The 25,093-nt window shown below is 48.0% G+C and overlaps 1 protein-coding gene across 3 annotated transcripts; it reads left to right on the top strand.

The window, feature by feature from the left end:
* The first annotated feature begins 8,225 nt into the window (after positions 1 to 8,225).
* On the top strand, positions 8,226 to 23,630 carry DUSP18 (dual specificity phosphatase 18). 3 transcript variants are annotated; one of them, XR_012515544.1, is made up of 3 exons: positions 8,226 to 8,644; positions 12,408 to 15,986; positions 22,942 to 23,630. XR_012515544.1 is itself a non-coding variant. In XM_010349136.3 (2 exons), the coding sequence occupies exon 2, from the start codon at positions 12,478 to 12,480 to the stop codon at positions 13,042 to 13,044; it is 567 nt and encodes a 188-aa protein (XP_010347438.1). In that variant the 5' UTR covers positions 8,226 to 8,644; positions 12,408 to 12,477; the 3' UTR covers positions 13,045 to 19,171. The 3 variants fall into 3 exon arrangements, 1 of the variants encoding a protein (XP_010347438.1); XR_012515543.1 differs by having other exon boundaries at positions 22,927 to 23,630; XM_010349136.3 differs by lacking the exon at positions 22,942 to 23,630 and having other exon boundaries at positions 12,408 to 19,171.
* Positions 23,631 to 25,093: the final 1,463 nt, after the last annotated feature.

Here is a 25,093-nt window from a genome sequence, read left to right as displayed (position 1 = left end):
AACTAAAACTGTTTATTTTTTAGTTTGAACAGTACTTTTAAAATGCAGGGGACAGAGGAACATGGTAAATGACCCAAGGAGTCAATAAGTCAGATCCAAAATTAGAAAAATCTGCCTCCTAATGACCAGTTTTATTCAATAAATGGCCTAAAAAAGGATGCGAATCAGAAAATGTTATCAAGTTTAAAAAGACGTATCAACCAGATAGTGTGTGAACTTTATCTTAATCCCGATTCAAACAAACCAGTCATTAAAAAAAAATATAGCCTGGCATGGTGCTTATGCCTGTAATCCAATCATTTTGGGAGTTGGAGGTGGGTGGATTACCTGAGGGCAGGAGTTCGAGACCAGCCTGATCAACATGGCAAAACCTTGTTACTACTAAAAATACAAAAATTAGCATAGTGGCACACACCTGTAATCCCAGCTACTCGAAAGGCTGAGGTAGGAGAATCGCTTGAACCTGGGAGGTGGAGGTTGCAGTGAGCTGAGATCGTGCCACTACACTCCAGCCTGGGTGACAGAGGGAGCCTGTGTCTCAAAAACTAATAGTCATATTAATAATGATGTTGATAAAAAAAATCGATTCCCAGCAGGGAGCCACTGTCTGTGTGAGGCTTGTATGTTCTCCCCAGGTCTATGTGGGTTTTCTCCAGGTAATCTGATTTCTTCCCACATCCCAAAGTCATACATGTTAGGTTCACTGGTGTATCTAAATGGTCCCAGTCTGAAGGAGTGTGAATGTGTGTGCCCTGCCCCGGAATGGCATCTTGTCCAGGGTTGGCTCCTGCCTTGTGCCCTGAGCTGATGTGATAGGCTCTGGCCACTCAGGAACCTCAACTGGAATAAGTAGGCAAATAATTACCTTGTTTTTTATTCTTTTTTTTTTTTTTTTGTGAGACAAGAGTACCACTCTCTCACCCAGGCTGGAGTGCAATAGCATAATCTAGGCTCACTGAAATCTCCACCTCCCAAGTTCAAGCAATTCTCCTGCCTCAGCCTCCCAAGTAGCTGGGAGAAGAACACCACCATGTCCAGCTAATTTTTGTATTTTTTTTTTTAGAAGACACAGGGTTTCACCACGTTGGCCAGGCTGGTCTGGAACTCCTGACCTCAGCTGATCCACCCACCTCAGTCTTCCAAAGTCCTGGGATTACAAGTGGGTCAAGCCACTAACACCCTCTAATGCAAAAGCTTGTGGCTACTTTACCTCCACCTCATAGATTCGGATTTGTTGTGCAATGAGGTTGTCACGAAAAACCACCCAAGACAAATGGCTCTCGGGTAAAAATCTTTTCACTGCTGCTTCACTGGGATTCATTCAGCTGGAGCAGGGAGGGAAAGATGGTACAAGTTACAGATGGCTGAGGCCAGGGCCAGAACAGATTTGATGGGGTCCTGGGGTAGTAAGATCCAAGATCATGTCATCACACTCCAGCCTGGGCAACAAGAGCAAAAACTCTGTCTCAAAAAATAAAAAATCCTTTAATTTATAATTAATTTATAAATAAATTATAAATTATTTATAAATAATTAATTTATTTTTTGAGACACAGTCACACTCTGTCACCCAGGCTGGAGTGTAGTGACGCAATCTGGGCTTACTACAACCTCCGCCTCCTGGGTTCAAGCAATTCTCCTGCCTCGCCCTCCTGAGTAGCTGGGACTACAGGTGCCAGCCACCATGCCCTGGTAATTTTTTTTTTTTTTTTTTTTTTTTTTTGTATTTTTAGTAGAGACAGGGTTTCACCGTGTTAGCCAGATGGTCTCAATCTCCCGACCTTGTGATCCGCCCACCTTGGCCTCCCAAAGTGCTGAGATAACAGGCCTGAGCCACCACACCCGGCCTATTTATTTTATTTTGAGATAGAGTCTTGCTCTGTTGCCCAGGCTGGAGTGCAATGGCTCAATCTTGGTTCACTGCAGCCTCCATCTCCCACGTTCATGTGATTCTTGTGCCTCAGCCTCCTGAGCACCTGAGACTACAGGCATGTGCCATCACACCCAGCTAATTAAAATCCTCCATTTTAGTTACCACTTCCCCTCCCACCCTCCACTATAACCTGTTGACTTTGAACCCAAAGATTCCCTATCTTCTTTCAAGCCACTGGCTCCCAACTTCTCTAAAGTCCACTATTAGAATGTTCTCAGCTGCTGCCTCCACCCATTTCATCCATCACACCAGCTCTCACCCCCTCTCCATATTCCAAGCACTTACTGTTTTGTTTTTTGTTTTGAGATGGAGTCTCACTCTGTCACCCAGGCCGGAGTGCAGTGGCACGATCTTGGCTCACTGCAACATCTGTCTCCCAGGTTCAAGCAATTCTCCTGCCTCAGCCTCCAGAGTAGCTGGGATTACAGGTGCAAACCCCCATGCCTAGCTAGTTTTTGTATTTTTGGTAAAGACAGGGTTTTACCCACATTGTCTAGAGTGGTCTTAAACTCCTGACCTCAAGTGATCCACCTGCCTCAGCCTCCCAAAATGCTGGGATTACAGGTGTAAGCCACGCATCTGGCCCAAGCTCTTGTTGAAACCTCTCATCCATCAGTGATTCATCCTCATCTAAAATGGAAACATCCCAACAGAGCACTCCAGGCTTTCGGTACTGTTTTCTTTTTCTCCAAAGCATTTGTCACTTTTTTTTTTTTTTTTTTTTTGAGATGGAATCTTGCTCTGTTGCCCAGGCTGGAATGCAATAGTGCAACCTCGGCTCACTGCAACCTCCACCTCCCAGGTTCAAGTGATTCTCCCGCCTCAGCCTCCAGAGTAGCTAGGACTACAGGTTCACACCACTACACCTGGCTCATTTTTGTATTTTTAGTAGCGATGGGATTTCACCATGTTGACCAGTCTGGTCTCCAACTCCTGACCTCAGGTGATCCACCTGTCTTGGCCTCCCAAAGTGCCGGGATTATAATCGTGAGCCACTGCACCCCGCCCTAAAGCATTTTCACCTTCTGAATGATTTCTTTGGTTTATTTGTCTTCTGTTATTAAAATGTAAGTTTCAGGATGGCAGGAATTTTTGTCAGATTTCTTTCACTGCTATATCATCAGGGCCTAGAAGACTTCACATGTGACAGGAACTCAATCAGTATTTGTTGAATAAAGTCTTTGTTCTAGTTCTCCTTGCAGTTGAGTGGTTACTGCTTTTTAAATTTATATACTTTTGTTTCATCAGGGTCTCAGGAATAATGGGAGGAAAATAGGTGGATCACTTGCTGGTCAAACATCCTGAGTGCAAAGTCTCAAAGTCAGTGGTCTGAAATGTGTGGGAAGATTGTGAACCATTTAAGACTATTATGAAACCTACGGAATATATAAATAAGCATACATACTAAAGTTTTGCATATAGGCTGGGGGAGGAGGACGAGGTGGGCACATCACTTGACATCAGGAGTTTGAGAGTGGCCTGGCCAATATGGTGAGACCCTGTCTCTACTGAAAATACAATAGCTGGGCATGGTGGTGGGTGCCTGCAAACCCAGCTATTCAGGAGGCTGAGGCTTGAACCCGGGAGGTGGAGGTTGCAGTGAGCCAAGATTGTTCCACTGCACTCCAGCCTGGTGACAGAGCAAGACTCAGTCTCAAAAATAAATAAAATAAAATAAAATAATTAGGTTGCCGGGCACAGTGGCTCACACCTATAATCCCAGCACTCTGGGAGGCTGAGGTGGTGGATTGCCTGAGGTCGAGTTCGAGACCAACCTGACCAACATGGATAAACCCCATCTCTACTAAAAATACAAACTTAGCTGGGCATGGTGGTGTATGCCTGTAAAGTGGTGCAGTCTCGGCTCACTACAACCCCCGCCTTTCATGTTTAAGGGATTCTCCGGACTCAGCCTCCCTGGTAGCTGGGATTACAGGCATGTACCACCACACCTGGCTAATTTTTGCATTTATGGTAGGGATTAGGTTTTACCACGTTGGCCAGGCTGGTCTTGACCTCCTGACCTCAAGCAATCCTCTTGCCTCAGCCTCCCAAAATGCTGAGATTATAGGCATGAGCCACCTCGCCCAGCCTAGAACTCAAGACTTTGTATGGAAGAAAATAAGAATCCATTCATGGATTCCCTAGGTAATGTGCTTTCAGAAAAAAAAGACCCAAGAGACATGGAGTCTTTCTCTCTGGCTTCCTTACCCCAGGAAAAGGTGTGACACCTTGGGTAAGTCAGTAACCCCGAGTATCAATTGCCTTCTCTGTAAAGTGGGGCCTGCCTTAGAGTACCTTGATGACTTCTTATCACCTCTAATGATCCCCCAGGATATAGGCAGAATGAAATGAACATGGGTCAAGCCACTAACACCCTCTAATGCAAAAGCTTGTGGCTACTTTACCTCCACCTCATAGATTCGGATTTGTTGTGCAATGAGGTTGTCACGAAAAACCACCCAAGACAAATGGCTCTCGGGTAAAAATCTTTTCACTGCTGCTTCACTGGGATTCATTCAGCTGGAGCAGGGAGGGAAAGATGGTACAAGTTACAGATGGCTGAGGCCAGGGCCAGAACAGATTTGATGGGGTCCTGGGGTAGTAGCTCAGGCTTCCCCAGGTCTCTTAGGACAACTGCAGCTCTGTCACAATTTTCAGAGGAGCAAGGAAGTAACCACAGTTTCTTCTTGTGGAAAAGGTATGCTAAAGGAGTGTTTCATGGACACCCAGAAGAAAAGCCATTCTGTGGATGTAAAGTCCCAGTGCAGTCCAGTCCACAGGAGAAGGGTTATCAGGAACTCAGAACTATCCTCAGAAGCAGTCACCTTATTTTGTTTTTTGGGATGGAGTTTCACTCTGTCTCCCAGGCTGCAATGCAGTGGCACAATCTCGACTCAATGCAACCTCCACCTCCTGATTCAAGCAATTCTCCTGCCTCAGCCTCCCAAATAGCTGGGATTACAGGTGTGCACCACCACACCAGCTAATTTTTTTTTATTATTATTTTTAGTAGAGACAGGGTTTCACCATGTTGGCCAGGCTAGTTATGAACTCCTGACCTCAAGAGATATGCCCACCTCAGCCTCCCAAAATGCTGGAATTACATGCGTGAGAGCCACTGTGCCCACCCGGCCAAAAGTAGTCATTTTGATGATCCTTAAGGATAAAATGGGAGAGAGGGGTCTTAGAGGAGAGGTGTAAAAGTTGTAGGGTAGGGTTCAGAGGATAAATCTGAGAGGTGTCTAGCTTGTAGGGGGGGCACTTGATCTAGAGCCTATGCCTAAAGGGGATCTGGGAGGCAAGGAATTGGGAGTATAGATCACAGCAGGGAGAAATGAAAATAGTTTGGAAAGACATTAGGCTGGTTAATAGGGGAATTCTGGAAGACGGTCTGGGGAAAGTTTAGAAAAGTGGGGGAGGTGTGGGGTGGACAGGAGTTTAGGAGACTCTGAAAAGTGAGAGGGGAAAGATGGGATGGGGTGGGGTAGAAGGATGCCAGGTACTCCAGGTGAAAATACAACAATTTGGTCAAAACGAGGAAATGGTGAAAAGCAGATATACTTCTAGGCACTGAGTTTTCACTTTTTGATAATTTGGTTACATCATGAAGTAGTCTTATAAACATATACCTTTAAATGGTTTTACTCATTTAAAAATAATTGTTAAGGCCGGGCACAGTGTAATCCCAGCACTTTGGGAGGCCGAGGCAGGCGGATCACCTGAGGCTGGGAGTTCAAGACTAGCCTGACCAACATGGAGAAACACCATCTCTACTAAAAATACGAAATTAGCCGGGCATATTGGTGCATACCTGTAATCTCAGCTACTCGGGAGCCTGGGCCAGGACAATCACTTGAATCCAGGAGGTGGAGGTTGCAGTGAGCCGACATCTCACCACTGCACTCCATCCTGGGCAACAAGAGTGCAACTCTGTCTCAAAAAGTAAATAAATAAATAAATAATTGTTCGGGATCAGTTGCAGGGCTCACGCCTCTAATCCCAACACTTTGGGAGGCCGAGGTGGGCAGATCAGTTGAGGTCAGGGGTTTGAGACCAGCCTAGCCAACATGGTGAACCCTGTCTCTACTAAAAATACAAAAATTAGCTGGGTGGTAGTAGTGAGCACTTGTAGTCCCAGCCACTCAGTAGGCTAAGGCAGGAGAATCGCTGGAACCCAGGAGGCAGAGGTTGCAGTGAGCCAAGATTGTGCCACTGCACACCATCCTGGGCGACAGAGCTATATTCTGTCTCCAAAGAAAAAAAAAATTGCTCATATTTTCTTTCTAAAATACACGAACAAAATGTACAATATAGAAGCAATCGAATATATTTTGGTACGATGGTAGAGCTGAGAGTTCACCCTGTTGCCCAGGCTGGTCTCGAACCCCCTTAGCTCAGGTGATCCAACCCCCTCAGCCTCCCCAAGTGAAGTGGTGTGATTACAGGCATGAGCCACCAAGCCGGGTCTCATTTTTCCACAAGTGTACACTACTTTTATAATTAGGACAAAAAAGACAACTGTAGAAGGATACAACATGTTGAAGGACTAGTTTTTCTAATTCATTTTCAGCCAATTTGGAACTGGAGTGTTGTGAACACTTTCATATTTACAAATTAGTATGAACAATCCAACTTCCGCATCTCTCATTTACGTGTTTCTGACCTCTATGCATAGCCTATGATGGAAAAGGCTAGTTTAGAGATTAAGATGCTCAAACACAGAAGTCCCCCAAATCCTGGGTGTTGTTAAAAAAAAAAAATCCCGGCCGGGCGCAGTGGCTCAAGCCTGTAATCCCAGCACTTTGGGAGGCCGAGACGGGTGGATCACGAGGTCAAGAGATCGAGACCATCCCGGTCAACATGGTGAACCCTCGTCTCTACTAAAAATACAAAAATTAGCTGGGCATGGTAGCGCGTGCCTGTAGTCCCAGCTACTCAGGAGGCTGAGGCAGGAGAATTGCCTGAACCCAGGAGGCGGAGGTTGCGGTGAGCCGAGATCGCGCCATTGCACTCCAGCCTGGGCAACAAGAGCGAAACTCCGTCTCAAAAAAAAAAAATCCCGAAAACATTTAAAGACCCATAAAACTCTTCACCCACTAAGTAATGCACCAAATTTACCAATACTAGAAGGGGAGGGAGGAGGTTGGCAACGACTGAAAATATCCCCTTTCAAGTAATAAATAATGGTCATTTTGAACCAAGTTGCTTTCTACCTCAAGTCCTCCACGGATGGGAACCTGGAGGATGCCGTGAAAGCGGTTGTGGTCGGCCGGGCGCGGTGGCTCACGCCTGTAATCACAGCACTTTGGGAGGCCAAGGCGGGTGGATCACAAGGTCAAGAGATCGAGACCATCCTGGTCAACATGGTGAAACCCCGTCTCTACTAAAAAAAAATACAAAAAAAAAAAAAAAGAAATCGGTTGTGGAATGGAAAGGAGCGTGGGTAATCTGGGGTTGCGAGGATCGGGGGCCAGGCAGAGGGAACTGGGGGCTTTTCCAGGCAGGCGGATCACCTGAGGCCCGGGAACACAGAGGCTGAGACGGGGCGTGTGGGACGGGTTCGAGCCTGGGAGGACCGGGGCCTCGCCAGCCTCTAAGGAGAGTCAGGGCTGGGACCACACGATGTCATGCCTGGGAGACTGAAGGGCTGGGACCGATTCTGAAAAAATGTGGACTGGAGATGGGGAGTCAAGGTTCTTCCGGGAGATTGGGATTAAGTGAATCTGAGGAGCTAGACTGGGAAGGAGCTGTGCCCGGGGCTACGAGAAATCCAGACACCCGGCGTGAAAAAGGGCCGGAGTCCGGCTGAGGAAGCGCGAGTCTGAAAGAGTTCGGGCTCCCTCGCGGGACCGAAGTCTAACGAACGCTCTGGGCACCCGGGCCACACCTGAAGAGCACAGGCGACTGCGCGGTCCGCGGCGCGGGAAGCAGATCTGCGGCTGAACCCGTACGGATTACTCGGCGGCGGCCCGGTTACTTGGCTGCCGAGCCCATGGCGCTGGTGTTTCGAGTGCAAGGTGGCGCCAGTCCCGTATACCGTGGAGGATCCCAGGTCCCTTGTGACAGAGGGCCTAGTAGGCTGTGTAATTTCGGCTTCTCTCCGAGAAACAGTTGGAAATTGCAGGCCGATTGGCAGCCGCGCTCGTTTGGCGCGTGCGGACCCCAGTGAGTCCCTGGGCGGAGCCTGGAGCCGAGCTCCGCGCGCGTTGCGGGGGAGACGCATCAGGGGGCGGGGGCGGGGGCGGGGCGGGGGCGGGGCGGGGGCGGGAGGCGGGTGTGCTGGACATGCGCACAGAGTCCGGAAGGCTACGGAAGCAGTAAGATAGTCCCTCGGCCGCCGCCCTGGGGCGACGCGGTGCGTTGCCGTGGACACGGGCATGGCTGGATGGAGTGGGGCGCGGTCAGATGAACTGACCCTGCTGCGCCACGGGGACTGCAGTGGCCCTGGCTTGCTGGCAAGGCGGGCAACCAGTTGAGCCAGGGTGGGGCTGCTCAGGAGCGCGGAACCGAGGCCAGGATTTCGCTGAAGACCCGGCACAGGTGTTTCCTTTCTGCGACAAGACACCATTGCTATGGAAACCAAAGCGCTAGGCCAGCCGGGATTGAGGCTTCGGGATCCTAACTGGTCTCCCTCCCGAAGACCCTTGCCGAGGCTTCGCGGAGCGGCTACTTCCTGAACGAACCCGCGCATCCTACGGAGGGAGAAAGGTAAGACGGCTGGAGTCTTAACACCGAGCAGCCGAAGAAGCCTATTCCAACGCCAGCTCCCCCAGGAAACTTCCCTGGCCCACCCCTGGAAGAGGTGCCTCGCTCTCGTTAACTCTTGGACTTTGTTCCACGTTTATAACCTAGTGTTTCACCGACGCCCCGCGGTGTTTGTCCACTCTTCCCCACACATAATGGACCATAGAGACCGGGTTCCTTGGCTTCTGACTCTGAGCAAGCCCTTTCCCCCGCGCTGTGTCTCACTTCCTCTTATGTAAAACGGAAATATTAACTCTAGACACCGGTCTGATTAGGTTGCTTTGAAGATCGAACCAGATGAGGGAAGCCAAAGACTTCTTAGGCTGTAAAGTGGTGAAACTGAGTTGCTATTTTTTTCTCCCCCTCCCACTCCCTCAAACTAAATGTTCCTTAGATCTCTTGTGTTTTCTTCAGGCGGTCTTTGCGATTCCCTAGCCTCCGACCTGGAAGAAATCAGAAATCTCTTTACACTTAACTTCCACAGAGCCCTGCATTTTAACTTCCCTATCAGAAGCAAGAAAAAATAGTTATCGTTTTTAGAGGGCTTACACTGTGCCAAGCCCCGATAATACTCTTTCCCTGGATTATCTCATTTAATTTCACAACATCGTTTTTAAGGTAGGCACTGTTCTCCTATTTTCAAGCCCTGTCTGCCTTAAATTGCCTGTTTACTGTTTCCCCTACTAGACTTTGAGCTCTGTGAGAAAAGTAGCCATGCCTGTCTTGTATAGTTGTTACATTTCAGTATCTCCAACACCTAATACAGTGCCTGACAGATATATCGTTTTCTTTTTTTTAAGATGGAGTCTGTCACCCAGGCTGGAGTACTACAGTGGCTCGATCTAGGTTCACTGCAACCTCCACCTCCCAGCTTCAAAGCAATTCTGTCTCAGCCTCCTGAGTAGCTGGGACTACAGGCCCATGCCACCACACCTGGCTAATTTTTGTATTTTTAGTAGAGATTCGGTTTCACCATATTGGTCAGACTGGTCTTGAACTCCTGACCTCAGGTGATCTGCCCCCCTCAGCCTCCCAAAGTGCTGAGATTACAGGTGTGAACCACCAGGCCTGTAGATAATTCTTAACTAGCACGAAAATGACAGATTCTCCTCCCATCACTACCCTCACCGGCAGGAGCATTGTTATTTCTGCAAACTTTTAGTTGCTCTGATGAACAGCACATTCCTCTATTTCTGTTACCCACTAGGCATTGGTTTGGGGGGAAGTCAGTTCACGTCTCTCTGGAGTTTTTGATGCTGAGGATCCAGAACATTCCTTAGCATTTAGGCTTCCCTCTGGGTTCAGAAGGCTTTTTCCTTCCCTTCATATCACCTCTGTAACAAGCCACCTGATCTGCCCTTCCTGGGGTGAGCCTGATGCATTTGGGTCTAGGGCACTGGCAGGTAGGATTTGCCTATACAACCTTCAGTCTTTCTTTTAGTAGCCTCAGAACCACCCCCACTCCCACCCAGCCTCTTTCTAGAATTCTAGAGAAACATGGCCAAGAACTCATTCTATCCAGAAAACCTCTCAAAGGCAGAGTCATTAGCTGTTGGAGTCCTTTTTTCATTCAGCAAATATTTATCAAGTACCTACTTGTGGGGACACAGAGCTTGGCACTAGTCAGTGATAGAGGGGGAGTGAAGATAGACACTGTCATATCCCTAAAGGGCTCACAGTCTCTTCCAGAGACAGGCATTAATTAAATAATCAGATCAGGGCAAAACCACACCTTGAGTAAGTGTTGGGAAGGAAAGAACAAAGGGCTAAGAAAGCCTGGGGCAGACAGTTGATCAAACATGAGGGAGGGTGTGATCTAAGATTTCCCTTAAACAGTTACCTTTGAGTTGTTATCTTAAGGCTCCTCAGAATTCTGCAGTCCTCTGTTGAATGGGCCAGATCAGGATCAGATAGGTTCATAAGGAAAGGGGCTGAGAGATCAGCAGAGGCAAAGGCCACTGACTGGAGAGGGCAGGCTGTCCCTAAAGAACTGTATGTGGCTCAGTCCACCTGAGGCCCTTCAGAGCATGCAGAAGCCTAATAAGAGGCTGGAGAGACAGGCAGGAGCCAGGTCAAAAATGGCCTTGACAGCCAAACTAAGTGGCTCCATCTTACCCTGACGATGGACAGCCACTGAAATATATTAAGCAGGGAAACAAAACTTTGGTTACTCATTTCTCCTGCCTGGTGAAGACTGCCATTTGGCCTTCAAAGGTGTGATCTAGCCGGGTGCAGTGGCTCAAGCCTGTAATCCCAGCACTTTGGGAGGCCGAGGCGGGTGGATCACAAGGTCAAGAGATCCAGACCATCCTGGTCAACATGGTGAAACCCCGCCTCTACTAAAAATACAAAAAATTAGCTGGGCATGGTGGTGCATGCCTGTAATCCCAGCTACTCGGGAGGCCAAGGCAGGAGAACTGCCTGAACCCAGGAGGCGAAGGTTGCGGTGAGCCAAGATTGCGCCATTGCACTCCAGCCTGGGTAACAAGAGCGAAACTCAGTCTCAAAAAAAAAAAAAAAGAAAGGTGTGATCTAAATCCAAATGCCCCTATTTCAGTAGGACGTATAAAGATGTCCTGGTTTTTGCAGCTTTGTTTAAGACTGGGGGCCGGGCACGGTGGCTCTCGCCTGTAATCCCAGCACTTTGGGAGACCGAGGTGGGTGGGTCATTTGAGATCAGGAGTTTGAGACCAGCTTGACCTACATTATGAAACCTAGTCTCTACTAAAATACAAAAATTAGCCAGGCGTGGTGGTGGGCGCCTGTAATCCCAGCTACTTGGGAGGCTGAAGCAGGAGAACCACTTGAACCCAGGAGGTGGAGGTTGCAGTGAGCTGAGACTGCACCACTGCTCTCCAGCTTGGGTGACAGAGAAAGACTCCCTCTCAACAACAACAAAAAGTCTGCCTCTCCCAGGGGTGCATTCCACCGCTCTGCTGCAGGCAGCATGGTGCAGGTGTGGCAGGTCTTCTGGAGGCCCTGCTGCCTCTCTGTGCTTGCCCCTGGGGTTGTTGTGGTGCGCATGATGCTGGCTTCCGGGAAGCTTTCGGCCACTCCCTTTCCCAGGCCCTCTTCAGAGGCAAGATGCAGGAGCATGTCTAATAATTTAGGACTTTGTATTTGACATCAGTTTCACATGGGCATATCCTGTCTCTTCAAAGAGATGGTTCTTAGAGGGGGAAAATGGGACCCTCCCTACTCTTATACCACCCCCTCAGTGACTGCCAGCACAATGGACTCTGGTTCCATGCCACTGGCCCAGGGCCTTATGATTTGGGCATAAAGTCAGAAGACTAAGGAGGAAGATTGTATAAGTGGTTCCCACTCAGAGGGGCAAGAAGAGGGTTTGTGAGCTTAAATGGAGAGGCAGCCCAGGGCACAGCTGAGGGACACAAATCATCTGCCCAACTGGAACTGTGGGGCCCCTCAAGGAAGGCCTCAAGTGCCAGACTTGGGGACTTGCCCTTTGTCCTATAGGGCAGTGCACATTAGACCACCTGAGGGGCAGGCTGAAAATGCAGACTCATGCTCTTCACCCCAAGAGTCTGACTCCATGGGTTTGAGAGGGACCTGGGTATCTGTACTTTTAATGAGTTTGCAGGGTAATTCTGCTGAGATGGTCAGAGGACTACCTTGAGGAATGCTGTAGGCCTGTCCACTTCCCAGGGATCTCCTGGAGTTGGCCCTCTGGGCACCTGCCCTCTAAACATCCTCTCCCTCCCTGCAGTTTTCCGTGGACACAGCCTAGCAGAAAGACACAGCCTTCATGCTTCACTGATTGCCGACCTACCGCCTTGATGACAGCACCCTTGTGTGCCTTCCCGGTTCAGTTCCCGCAGCCCTCAGTCAGCGGCCTCTCACAGATAACCAAAAGCCTGTATATCAGCAATGGTGCCGCCGCCAACAACAAGCTCATGCTGTCTAGCAACCAGATCACCATGGTCATCAATGTCTCAGTGGAGGTCGTGAACACCTTATATGAGGATATCCAGTACATGCAGGTACCTGTGGCTGACACCCCTAACTCACGTCTCTGTGACTTCTTTGACCCTATTGCTGACCACATCCACAGTGTGGAGATGAAGCAGGGCCGTACTCTGCTGCACTGTGCAGCCGGTGTGAGCCGCTCAGCCGCCCTGTGCCTCGCCTACCTCATGAAGTACCACGCCATGTCCCTGCTGGACGCCCACACATGGACCAAGTCATGCCGGCCCATCATCCGACCCAACAGTGGCTTTTGGGAGCAGCTCATCCACTATGAGTTTCAGTTGTTTGGCAAGAACACTGTGCACATGGTCAGTTCCCCAATGGGAGTGATTCCTGACATCTATGAGAAGGAAGTCCGTTTGATGATCCCACTGTGAGCCATCCCACCAGCCCCAGCACTGGAGTCAGAGGTACAGATCTGCTGCTGATCCTACACCAAGATCCAAACTTGAACTTTCTACTTTTGTTGATACACAAGAAAACAGATGATGCCTTTTATGAGCACAAGAAAATAGTTGCAGTAGCTTTTAACTTTATAATCCATTTTTTAAAAGATTAAACTCACTAATTTTGAGATGGTGAAAATAAATTTTCTGCCCTGTAACAGGCCTCCACTGGCCAGTAGATAGATTGAGGCAGATGGTGCCCAGAACAAAGAGGCCAGCACCCAATGCACAAGGCAGGCCTGGAATCCTGCAGCCCTCCCCAAAACTGAGTGACCCGGAATGAATCTGCTACAATTCCACCTCATTCTTTCACACCCAGAGCCAGAGCCTTAAGCATCATGGGTCCTCTTGCGCTTCTCACAGTAAGGGCCAATCTACTAGATAAATTGCCTTCAGGCAGTGATCCAGGAATCCTGGGGGGTCCCAGGCCACTTCTGCTTCCACCTTCACTACAACTGGCCCAATTCTGGTTTTCTAGATTGGACTTATGCATAAAGTAGTTTTCAAAGAAAGCATTCCACCGTATAATTTTTTTTTTCTTTTTTTGAAACGGTCTTGCCAGAGTGCAGTAGCATGATACGGCTCGCTGCAGCCACAACCTCGCAGGCTCAAGTGATTCTCTCAGCTTAGCCTCCTGAGTGGCTGGGACTACAGATGTGCCACCATGCCCATCTCAATTTTTTTTTTTTTTTTTTTTTTTAAGAAATGAGGTTTTACGCTGGGCGCGGTGGCTCAAGCCTGTAATCCCAGCACTTTGGGAGGCTGAGGCGGGTGGATCACGAGGTCAAGAGATCGAGACCATCCTGGTCAACATGGTGAAACCCCGTCTCTACTGAAAATACAAAAAGTTAGCTGGGCATGGTGGCACGTGCCTGTAATCCCAGCTACTCAGGAGGCTGAGACAGGAGAATTGCCTGAACCCAGGAGGCGGAGGTTGCCGTGAGCCGAGATCATGCCATTGCACTCCAGCCTGGCTAACAAGAGCGAAACTCCGTCTCAAAAAAAAAAAAAAAAAAAAAGAAATGAGGTTTTACTATATTGCCCAGACTAGTGTCAAACTCCTGGCCTCAATCCTCCCACATCAGCCTCCCAAAAGTGCTGGGATTATAGGCGTGAGCCCCTGCACCTGAGTACCACTTTATACAAATTTTTTTTTTAAAAAAAAGTTTTTTGTGAGTGCTATTGTACATGGCTAGGTTTCAAAGAGCCCTTGGCCATCCCTCACCAACCTTTGATGAAAGGTGGTGTTAGTCCCCTTCTCCAGGGCACATTAGAAAAACGGGCCTGACATCAGGCCTCAGGGTTTCTCTCACAGGCCTTGGCTTGGAAGGCTGGAGCTTCAGACCAAGGCGCAGCCCTGAAACCTCCTCTTCATGTGACCTGGAGCCCTGGGAGCATCACTGTCCTCATCTGTCCAATGACATCCCTTTTCTCACAGAGTTGTGAAGATTCAACAGTTTCTTGGCATAGTGCCTGGCACGTGGTATGTGCTTAGCTCAAACGGCAGCTCTCATCATGAATGACAGACTGTTTCACCCTGCTGGCCCCTGGTTGGCACCCTCATCCTCACAATGCCATTTGTTCTATCTGTGCACAGCCCTTTATTGTTTATAACGTACTCTTCCAAAAACTTACCCTGTGTGTTAAAAAAAAAACAAAAAAACAAAAGGTTTAAGTCCTTTCAGACCCTACCTCAGAGAAGGCCTAGACTTGGTCTTTTGGGAGCATCCATCTTGTTTAATCCACATACAACCAAAGGGTCCTGAAGCAAGCAGCACGATCCCAGCTTCCCCCAATCCCTTCTAAACAGTGATTCCAGCCTTGTTTAGAATCACTAAGAAAACCTGCACCCCAGCTGACTGCTGGGATCCATAAGGGGGCAATGTCAAAGGGACTAACAAGTGGACTCCATCAGCAGGCACTGGAATTCAGGATTGTTCACATCCCCTCGGTGCCGAGGACCTGGCTCAAGACCAGCTCTTCTGATCCAGAGGTTTTCAGCAAACGGCATTTGAAACAAACGAAAGCATGGCTGCTCTGTTTGACACCAAACTGTGGCTCCAGATTCCAGTGGAAGCCAAGTGCTTTTTCTTTTACAGCTGGGCACCTGTAATCCCAGCTACTCAGGCAGGAGAATCACTTGAACCTGGGAGGCGGATGATACAGTGAGCCAAGATTGTGCCATTGTGCTTCAGCCCGGGAGACAAGAGTGAGACCCCATCTCAAAAAATAAAGAAGAAATGCTTGGGACCAGAAATATTTTGGATTTTTTTCAGATTCATATTTGTTTTACCTGAAGCAAATATTATTTGAGCGTCCCAACTGTGAAATCCAAATGCTTCAATGAGTATTTCCTTTGAGAGTCATTTCAGCTCTCAAAAAATTTTGGATTTTGAGCATTTCAGATTTTTGGATTTCAGATCCATGGGTGGATCTCATATATTTCACTTGAGGGAGCTGTTGTAGATGTTTTTTTTCCAATTGCTCATTATTAGTATATAGAAATACAATTGAGGCCGGGCGTGGTGGCTCATGCCTGTAATCCCAGCACTTCGGGAGGCCCAGGTGGCTGGATCACTTGAGTTCAGGTATTTGAGACCAGCCTGGCCAATAAGGCAAAAGCCTCATCTCTGCTAAAAATATGAAAGTAAGCAGCACATGGTGCAGGACACCTGATATCCAACCTACTGAGATGAGAGGCTGAGACAGGAGAACTGCTTGAACCCAGGAGAGCCAAGATCACAACACTGCGCTCCAGCCTGGGCAACAAAGCAAGACTCCATCTGAAAAAAAAAAAAAAAGTTCTACGCCTTCTGTCCCCGACGGTTTCTACTCAGAAACCCACAGGCATTCTAACGGTTGTTTCCCAACAGGTAATGCCTCATTTTTTCCCCAGCTGCTTTTAAAGATTTTCTCCTTGTCTTTGGTTCCCATGAGTTTGATTATGATGTATATGGGCATGGATTTCTTTGGGTTATCCTTATCAGAGTTCACAGAGCCTCTTGATTGTCTTTCAAAAATCTGGGAAGTTCTCAGCTATGATTTTTTCAAATATCGTTTTTTGCACCATACTGTCCTGTACTTCTGTGTCTTTGATAACATGAACCTTAGACCTTTTGACATTATCTGTGAATTCCTGAGTCTTCATTAAATTAAAAAAAAAAAAAAAAAATCTAGCTGGGTGTGGTGGCACACATCTATAGTCCCAGCTATTTGTTGGGGCTGAAGTGAGAGTATCACTTGAGCCCAGGAGGTCAAGGCTGCAGTGAGCCGAGATCGCACCACTGCACTTCAACCTGGGTGACAAAGTGAGACCCTGTCTCAAAAAACCCACAAAAATTTTCTTTTTCTCTCTGCTGCTCACGTTGGGTAATGTATTAGTTTAGTCTTGGTGCTGTAACAAGTTACCACAAATTCTATGCTTAAAATTGCAGAAGATCTGGGAAAAACAAAAAACAAATTACCACAAACTTAGTGGCTCAAAACAACATCCATATATTTTCTCACAATTTCTGTAGGTCAGGAGTCTGATTGGACTTGACTAGGTCCTTTGCTTAGAGTCTCACAAGGTCAAAATCACATTTCATAAGGTCAAAACCAAATGTGTTTTTTTCCCTGGAGGCTCTGAGGAAGAGTCTGCTTCCATGTTCATTCTGGTTCTGGACTGAATTCAGTTGACTGCAGTTGCTGGGTAGAGGACCCTGTTTTCTTAGCTGTCAGCTGGGGGGCGGCCTTTCCTCCATAGAAGCTGCCCACATTCTGGTGCTTTCTATCTGCCCCCCTCCAGAAGTAGCAGGGTGAATTCTTCTTACACTTTAAATACCTCTAACTTTTCCTTCTGCTACATCTAAGTCCAGCCAGAGAGATTCACTCTGCTTTAAAAACTCATGTGATTAGAATGAGCCCACCTAATGGTCCAGAGTAATCCCAATTTTAAAATCAGTTACATCTGCAGTCTCCTTTGTCATATAAAGTAACATTCACATTTTCCAGGGAATAGGTCATAAACATCATTTCCAAATCTTGATTCTTATATTTTCTTAGTTCTTAAATTCTTATTTAGCCTGTAATCACAGCACTCTGGGAGGCTGAGGCGGGTGGATCACCTGAGGTCAGAAGTTCAAGACCAGCCTGGCCAACATGGAGAAACTGTCTCTATTCTACTAAACATAAAGAAGTTAGCTGGGCATGGTGACACGTGCTTATAGTCCCAGCTACTCCAGAGGCTGAGGCAGAAGAATTACTTGAATCCAGGAGGTAGAGGTGGTGCCACTGTACTCCAGCCTGGGTGACGAGCAAAACTCTACCTCAAACATTAAAAAATGCTTATTTAAAAAATAATAATAAAATTTCTGTTTGATTGTTTTCTTTGTCCTCTATTTCTCTGTTAAGACTTTCCATCTTCCATTTTTAAAGTCTTTTTCTGAGCCGGACATGGTGGCTCAGACCTGTAATCTCAGTACCTGGGGAGGCTGAGGCAGGCAGATCACCTGAGATCAGGTGTTTCAGACCAGCCTGGCCAACATGGTGGAACTGTGTCTCTACTTACAAAAAATTTGCTGGATATGGTGGTGGGCGCCTGTAGTCACAGCTACCCGGGAGGCTGGGGCTGGAGAATTGCTTGAACCTGGGAGTGGAGGTTGCAGTGAGTGAAGATCATGCTATTGCACTCCAGCCTGAGCAACAAGAGTAAAATTCCATCTCAAAAAAAAAAAGGTATTTTCTGATAATACCAACATCTGGGACATCTCAGGGTATAGACTTTCCTGGTTCTTTGTGTGTAATTTTGATTGTATCCCAGGCATTTTGAATAGGTCTTGTTTAAATCCCACAGAAAATGTTAGGTTTTTGTTTTAGGAGGCAGTTGACCCTCTTAGGTTCAGTTCTGATCTGTGGGCTACTGTAGTCCGAATAGCAGCTTAGTTTCAACCCTTTGCCATGTAAATCAGAACAGTCCTAAGCTTACACCACCCAGTGACCAGTCTGAAACCTGAGTGTTCTGCCTAATAGTTTGGTTCTCAAAGTCACTGGAATACTGTTTAGGGTCAGATCCATGCATGTGAGCCTACAAATTCATGTGCAACTTTATGGGATCTATTTTACAAGCTCTCTCCTGTCCACATTCTCCCCCACACTCTCCAGCTTTCAAGACCCCTCATTTTCCTGGTCCTTTAGCTAGAAATTGGGACTCCCTGCTCTGTTACGTACCTTCCATGGTGGGGTATACTCTTGGGCCAAGTGACAGGATGAAGAGAGAAAAAAAGGAAACATTCCCCTCTTATACTTTTTGGATTTCAGATGCTTTGGCCAGTTAAAAGAATTCCGCTCTGTCAGAGTTTTGGGTGCTTTTCTGGCTGCTCTGCTACTAAAAATTCAGGCTGGTCTGAATTAATTAATTTTTTTTTTTTTTTTTGAGACGGAGTTTTGCTCTTGTTACCCAGGCTGGAGTGCAATGGCGCGATCTCGGCTCACCGCAACCTCCGCCTCCTGGGCTCAGGCAATTCTCCTGCCTCAGCCTCCTGAGTAGCTGGGATTACAGGCACGCGCCACCATGCCCAGCTAATTTTTTGTATTTTTAGTAGAGACAGGGTTTCACTATGTTGACCAGGATGGTCTCGATCTCTTAACCTCGTGATCCACCCGACTCGGCCTCCCAAAGTGCTAGGATTACAGGCTTGAGCCACCGCGCCCGGCAAATATTAATTTTTCTAGAGACAGAGTCTCACTGTGTTGCCAAGGCTGGTGTCAAATCCCTAGCTTCAAGTGATCCTCCTGCCTCAGTCTCCCAAATCCTGGGATTACAGGCATGAGCAACTGCACCCAGCCTTGTTAATATTTCTTTTTTTAGAGTCCTCAGATGCATTCTGTCCAGGACTTTTAGCTGCAGCCAGGGGGAGAGACACACTATGCTTACCTATCTTACTTAGAACTGGAACCCCAAGAGATTTTTTTTTTTTTAATAGAGATGGGGTTTCACCATGGCCAGGATGGTCTCGATCTCCTGACCTCATGATCCACCTGCCTCAGTCTCCCAAAGTGCTGGGATTACAGGCGTGAGCCACCGCACCAGTCCAAGATTTTTTTTTTTAATTAAAAAAAAATTGTTTTGAGATGGTCTCACTCTGTTGCCCAGGCTAGATACTGTGGTGTGATCACCACTCACTGTAGCCTCAACCTCCCAGGCTCTAGTGATCCTCCCACTGCAGCCTCTTGAGTAGCTAGAGCTTAGAGGCACTCACCACCATGCTCCACTAATTATTACTTTTTTAATCTTTTAAAAATTTTTGTACAGACAGGGTCTCACCATGTTGCCCAGGCTGGTCTCAAATTCCTGGGCTCTAGTAATCCACCTGCCTTAGCCTCCCAAAGTGCTGGAATTATAGGTGTGACCCACCACACCAGGCCAGAATTTTTTTTTTTTTTTTTTTTGAGACAGAGTGTTGTTTCACCCAGGCTGGAGTGCAATGGTGTGATCTCGGCTCATTGCAACCTCCACCTCTCGAATTCAAGCAATTCTTCTGCCTTAGCTCCCTGAGTAGCTGGGATTACAGGCACCTGCCACCACACCCAGCTAATTTATTGATTGATTGATTGATTGATTGATTGATTGTATTTTTAGTAGAGATCGGGTTTCACCATGTTGGCCAGGCTGATCTCAACTCCTGACCTCAGGTGATCCACCCACCTTGGCTTCCCAAACTGTTGGAATTACAGGTGTGAGCCATTTCATTCATAGAAAAAGGAAAACAAGCCAGGCAGGGTGGCTCACGCCTGTAATCCCAACACTTTGGGAGGCCAAGGCAGGTGAATCACCTGAGGGTGGGAGTTCAAGACCAGCCTGACCAACATGGAGAAACCCGTCTCTACTAAAGATACAAAATTACACATGCCTGTAACCCCAGCTACTCAGAAGGCTGAAGAGAATCACTCGAACCCAGGAGGCGGAGGTTGCAGTGAGTCGAGGTCATGCCATTGTACTCCAGCCTGGTCAACAGAGTGAAACTCCATCTCAAAAAAAAAAAAAGAAAAAGGAAAACAAATATGGTCCAGCCACAGAATCCCCACCCTCCTCACCAAGCCAACATCTTAACGCGATACAGTTCCTTCCTCCTGAATATTTTTTCATAGTTGAGAAAACATAATTTTCATTCCTCCTTTTTAAGGTTCTAATTACTTTTTATATTTTTATACAAAATAGAGATAGGGTTTTGCTATGTTGGCCTGGCTGGTCTCAAACTCATGGGCTCAAGTGGTCTTTCCTCCTGAGCCTCCCAATGTGCTGGGATTACAGGCATGAGCCACTGGGCACAGCCATTCCCCGCCCTTTTTTTTTTTTTTTTTGAGACGGAGTTTCGCTCTTGTCACCCAGGCTGGAGTGCAATAGCACCATCTCGGCTCACCGCAACCTCTGCCTCCTGGGTTCAGGCAATTCTCCTGCCTCAGCCTCCTGAGTAGCTGGGATTACAGGCACGCGCCACCATGCCCAGCTAATTTTTTGTATTTTTGGTAGAGATGGGGTTTCACCATGTTGACCAGGAGGTTTCGATCTCTTGACCTTGTGATCCACCCGCTATGGCCTCCCGAAGTGCTGGGATTACAGGCTTGAGCCACCGCGCCCGGCTCATTCCTCCTTTTTAAGCCTCTTTTTAAATATTCATAATTGGACATGATGGGACCAGGATTTCATATCCCAATGGGAGAGGTTAAGGTTGAGGGCTTTTGAGAGGGTCCATGTCCTTTTCCCAAATAGTTTACTCTGTTCTTTTGGACTCAGAGTAGAGGAGAGGCCTTTTACTCAGGCAACCTAGGAAGGTCATGTTGAGGTTTGAATGCAGTCCTATAATAAGGGAGAATGAAATGGTCCCATAGCCTAACAGCCGGGCTTGGAACAGGGATTCTAGGTCTCTGTTTGATTTCATGAACCTTTAACGTTCTCACTCCAAAAGTGAGGAACCACTTTCTGTCCAAAGTCAATCAAATATGGTTTGAGAAATTTCTGTGAAGTTTATAATGCCCTGTCAGATAAACAGGGACATGCTGTTGGCCCTGAGGATTTCTCAGAATGACCTCTGGTGAGATGGTGATCTTATTACAAACCCCAGGGGCAGGCAGCTCTTGACCTTGAAGCACACAGCCCTGCTTTCCTATCCTGGGATGCTAAATCCAAATGCCCTTAGAGGCCAAGTATCGTGGCTCATGCCTGTAATCCCACCGCTTTGGGTGGCTGAGGCAGGAGGATCGCTTGAGCCTGAGAACTTGAGACCAGCCTGTGCAACACAGTGAGACTCCTTTTCTACAAAAAAATTAAAAAAAAAAAAAAAAAAAGGTAGCCCAGCGTGGTGGTGCACACCTGTGGTCCCAGCTACTTGGGAGACTGAGGTGTGAGGATGGCTCGAGCCCAAGGAGGTAAAGCTACAGTGAGCTATGATGGTACCACTGCAGTGTGTCTTCGGCGACAAAGTGAGACCCTGTTGCCCAGGATGCAGTGCAGTGGTGCCTCAATAAATAAATAAAAATAAGAAATAAGAAGTCCTAAGAATCCATTAGCTTCCACCTCTGGATTGCAGCCCAATATCACCTAAGGAGGTGCTTGGGATGAATGCTGAGTTCTCATCCTGACTCTTCCACTGCTTGACTTTGACTTCAGGCAGACTCTGAAATTTTTTCTGAAATTTTGCCTACTCTGTAAAATGGGAATCATATTTAAAAAAAAAAGGGGGGGAATCATAATGCCACTCAGGCATAAGAATGCACCCCACAGACCTCTAATTACAGAAAGAAAAATTGACTATGGGTTCCCAACTGTGGCACTGTGAAATCCATCATCATGTTTATGCTGAAACCAGATTTCCTTCAGGCTCCTTCTAGCTAGTTCCTGGGTACAGAAGGGATACTAGGCAGGCCCATTTCTGGGAGACATGCTAGATGTGCCCTTGGCAAAATATTTGTAATTACTTTTCCTGTGGGGGGAAAAAAAGGATGTTTTGTTAACTGAGCTGGGCAATGCCAGGCTGGCTTTTTTTCCTTTTTATTTTTAATTTTTTTTTCTTTCTTTTCTTTTTTTTTAAAGACGGGGTTTCACCATGTTGGTCGGGCTGGTCTTGAACTCTCGACCTCAGGTGATCCACCTGCCCTGGCCTCCAAAGTGCTTGGATTACAGGCGTGAGCCACAGCGCCCGCCCCATCCCCCCCACCCCCGCCACCGCCCCACCCCCCCCCTTTTTTTTGAGATAGAATCTCATAGGATCTCACTGTTAGCCAGACTAGAGTGCAGTGGTTGAAATTACGGCCCACTACAGCATCCCACCTCAGCCTCCCAAGTGTTGGGACTACAGGGGTTCATCACCACACTCAGCTAATTCGTTTTTTTTTTCGTAGAGACAGAGTTTTGCCATGTTGTCAAGGGGTCTGGAATTCCTGGGATCAGGCCAGCCACCCTCCTGAGCCTCCCAAAGTGCTAGGATTACAGGTGTGAGCCACCATACCTGGCTGCTGGCTTCTTGTGGCAAACGGTCCCTACAGCCCTGGGCCAGACACTGCGAAGCCCCTGTAACTTCATACCCTGGCTCTGTTCTTGACAGCAGAGTAGGGAGCAGGAAATAGCAGAACCCCAATAATTAGGAGGGTGAAGTCCTAACCCTGTTGCTCCCTCTGCACGAGGTCGTCTTGGTTCTTTGGGCTTCAGTTTCCTCATTACAGACAATGAGGACTGCACTAGATCTGTGGTTTTCAAACAGAGTTCCAAGGAAATCTGGCAGAGGTACCTCAGGGGTGAAGGGGTCCCATGCTCTTCCCTATTTCGTCTGAAAACAGGGAACTCCTTTCCAGGCGGATGCCGAAGATGGCGGAGCGGCAGCTCCTGGTGCTCGATGGTCGAAGCCATCTCCTGGGCTTCCTGACGGCCATCGTGGCTAAGCAGGCCAGAAGGTGGTGGTCGCATGCTGCGGGGGCATCAGCATTTCTGGCAACGTCTATAGGAACAAGTTCAATTACCTGGCCTTCCTCCGAGAGCGGATGAACAGCCACCATTCCTGAAGAGCCCACTACTTCCGGGCTCCCACCGCTTCCGGGCCCCCAGCCGCATCTTCCGGTGAACCGTGAGACGAGCTTCCCCGCAAGACCAAGGAGCCCGGGCTTCTCGGTACCGCCTCGAGTTGTTTGACGGCCTTCCACCCCACGGTGACGGCAGAACGCGGGTGGTGGTTCCGCCTGCCCTCAAAGTCGTGCTTCTGAAGCTACAAGAAACTTTTCCTGCCTGGGGCACCTGGCTCACGAGGTTGGCTGGAAGTACCAGACAGTGACAACCACCCTGGAGGAGAAGAGGAAGGAGGCGGCCAGGATCCACTCCCGAAATAAGAGACCGCTCACGAGGCTGTGGAAGCTGGCCGAGAAGAACATGGAAAAGAAAATAGACAAATACACAGAGGTCCTTAATACCCGTGGACTCCTGTTCCGAGCCCAAAAAAGACTGTTTATTCCTCAAAAAATAAATAAAAATAGAATAAAAATAAAAATAAGGAACTCTGCTTTTGCTTGATTGATCTTGGGCTCCAATGTAACCAGGGTTCCCCTCCAAACAAAGTCTAAGCATGCAAACAGAAATTCCCAGGCCAGGCAGCAGGTGCAGCTGGGATGCTGGCAGTGCTTAGAGAAGGAGGAAGGTGGCCAGGCATGGTGGGTCATGCCTGTATCCCAAGCACTTTGGGAAGCTGAGGAGGGCAGATTGCTTGAGGTCAGGAGTTCGAGACCAGCCTGGCCAACATAGTGAAATCCAGTCTCCACTAAAAATACAAATTAGCCAGGCGTGGTGGTGTGCACCTGTCGTCCCAGCTACTCAGGAGGCTGAGGCAGGAGAATCATTTGAACCTAGGAGGCAGAGGTTGTAGTGACCTGAGATCATGCCATTACACTCCAGCCTGGGTGACAGAGCCAGACTCTGTATCAAAAAAAAAAAAAAAAAAAAAAAAAAAAAAAGAGGAAGGGGGCACATGAGGGTTGTGGCAGTCAGGTAGGGCAGCAGGAGACCTAGACACTGAAAGACTTCAGCAGGCATAGAGAACGGGGTGGCCTCCAATAGCCGACGGGTTCAGGGCAGTGGGGTAGGCTTGGAAACATCAGAACATCCAGGGCCTCAAATACCAGGCCAGGGAGTCCAGGCCTTGTCTTGTCAGTGGTGGGAGGCACAGAAGCAGCACCAGCCCTCACTGAGCAAACATTTAGTGAATTCCTGTTGTAGGCCAGGACCGAGCGGTGCTTAGTCAGGGAGGATGCAGAGGTGTGGCTGGCAAGACCCCACCCAGAACAGAACGCTCCCAGGCTGATTCCTCACAGGGCTGGCGCCAGGCTATGTCCCCAGATGCTCAAAGGCTCACTCAACAGATATTCCCTGATGTGGTAGCTAGCCTCAGAGATGTCCTCAATGATCCCATCTTCCTGGTAATCCCACCCTTGTGTAGTCAGTGTGGGAAGGGCCCATACTAAATAAACCTAGTAACCAGTAAGATACTGGAGAAACGAGAGTGTAACCTTTGAGATTAGATTTAAAAGGAGTTTGTGGCCAGGCAGAGTGTCTCATGCCTGTCATCCCAGAACTTTGGGAGGCTGAGGCAGGCAGATCACCTGAGGTCAGGAGTTTGAGACCAGCCTGGCCAACATGGTGAAACCCTGCCTCTACAAAAATACAAAAAAAAAAATTAGCCGGGCATGATGGTGGGTGCCTGTAATCCCAGCTACTCAGGAGGCTGAGGCGGGAGAATGGCTTGAACCCAGGAGGCAGAAGTTGCAGTGAGCCAAGATCGCGCCATTGCACTCCAGCCTGGGTGACAGAGAGACTGTATCTAAAAAAAAAAAAGCCGGGCGTGGTGGCTCAAGCCTGTAATCCCAGCACTTTGGGAGGCTGAGGCGGGTGGATCACGAGGTCAAGAGATCGAGACCATCCTGGTCAACATGGTGAAACCCCGTCTCTACTAAAAATACAAAA

Source organism: Saimiri boliviensis, chromosome 21, assembly GCF_048565385.1.
Source record: "Saimiri boliviensis isolate mSaiBol1 chromosome 21, mSaiBol1.pri, whole genome shotgun sequence".
Classification (NCBI taxonomy): Eukaryota; Metazoa; Chordata; class Mammalia; order Primates; family Cebidae; genus Saimiri; species Saimiri boliviensis.
Note: the sequence above shows the minus strand (reverse complement) of the source record. Positions and strands in the feature narration are given on the sequence as shown.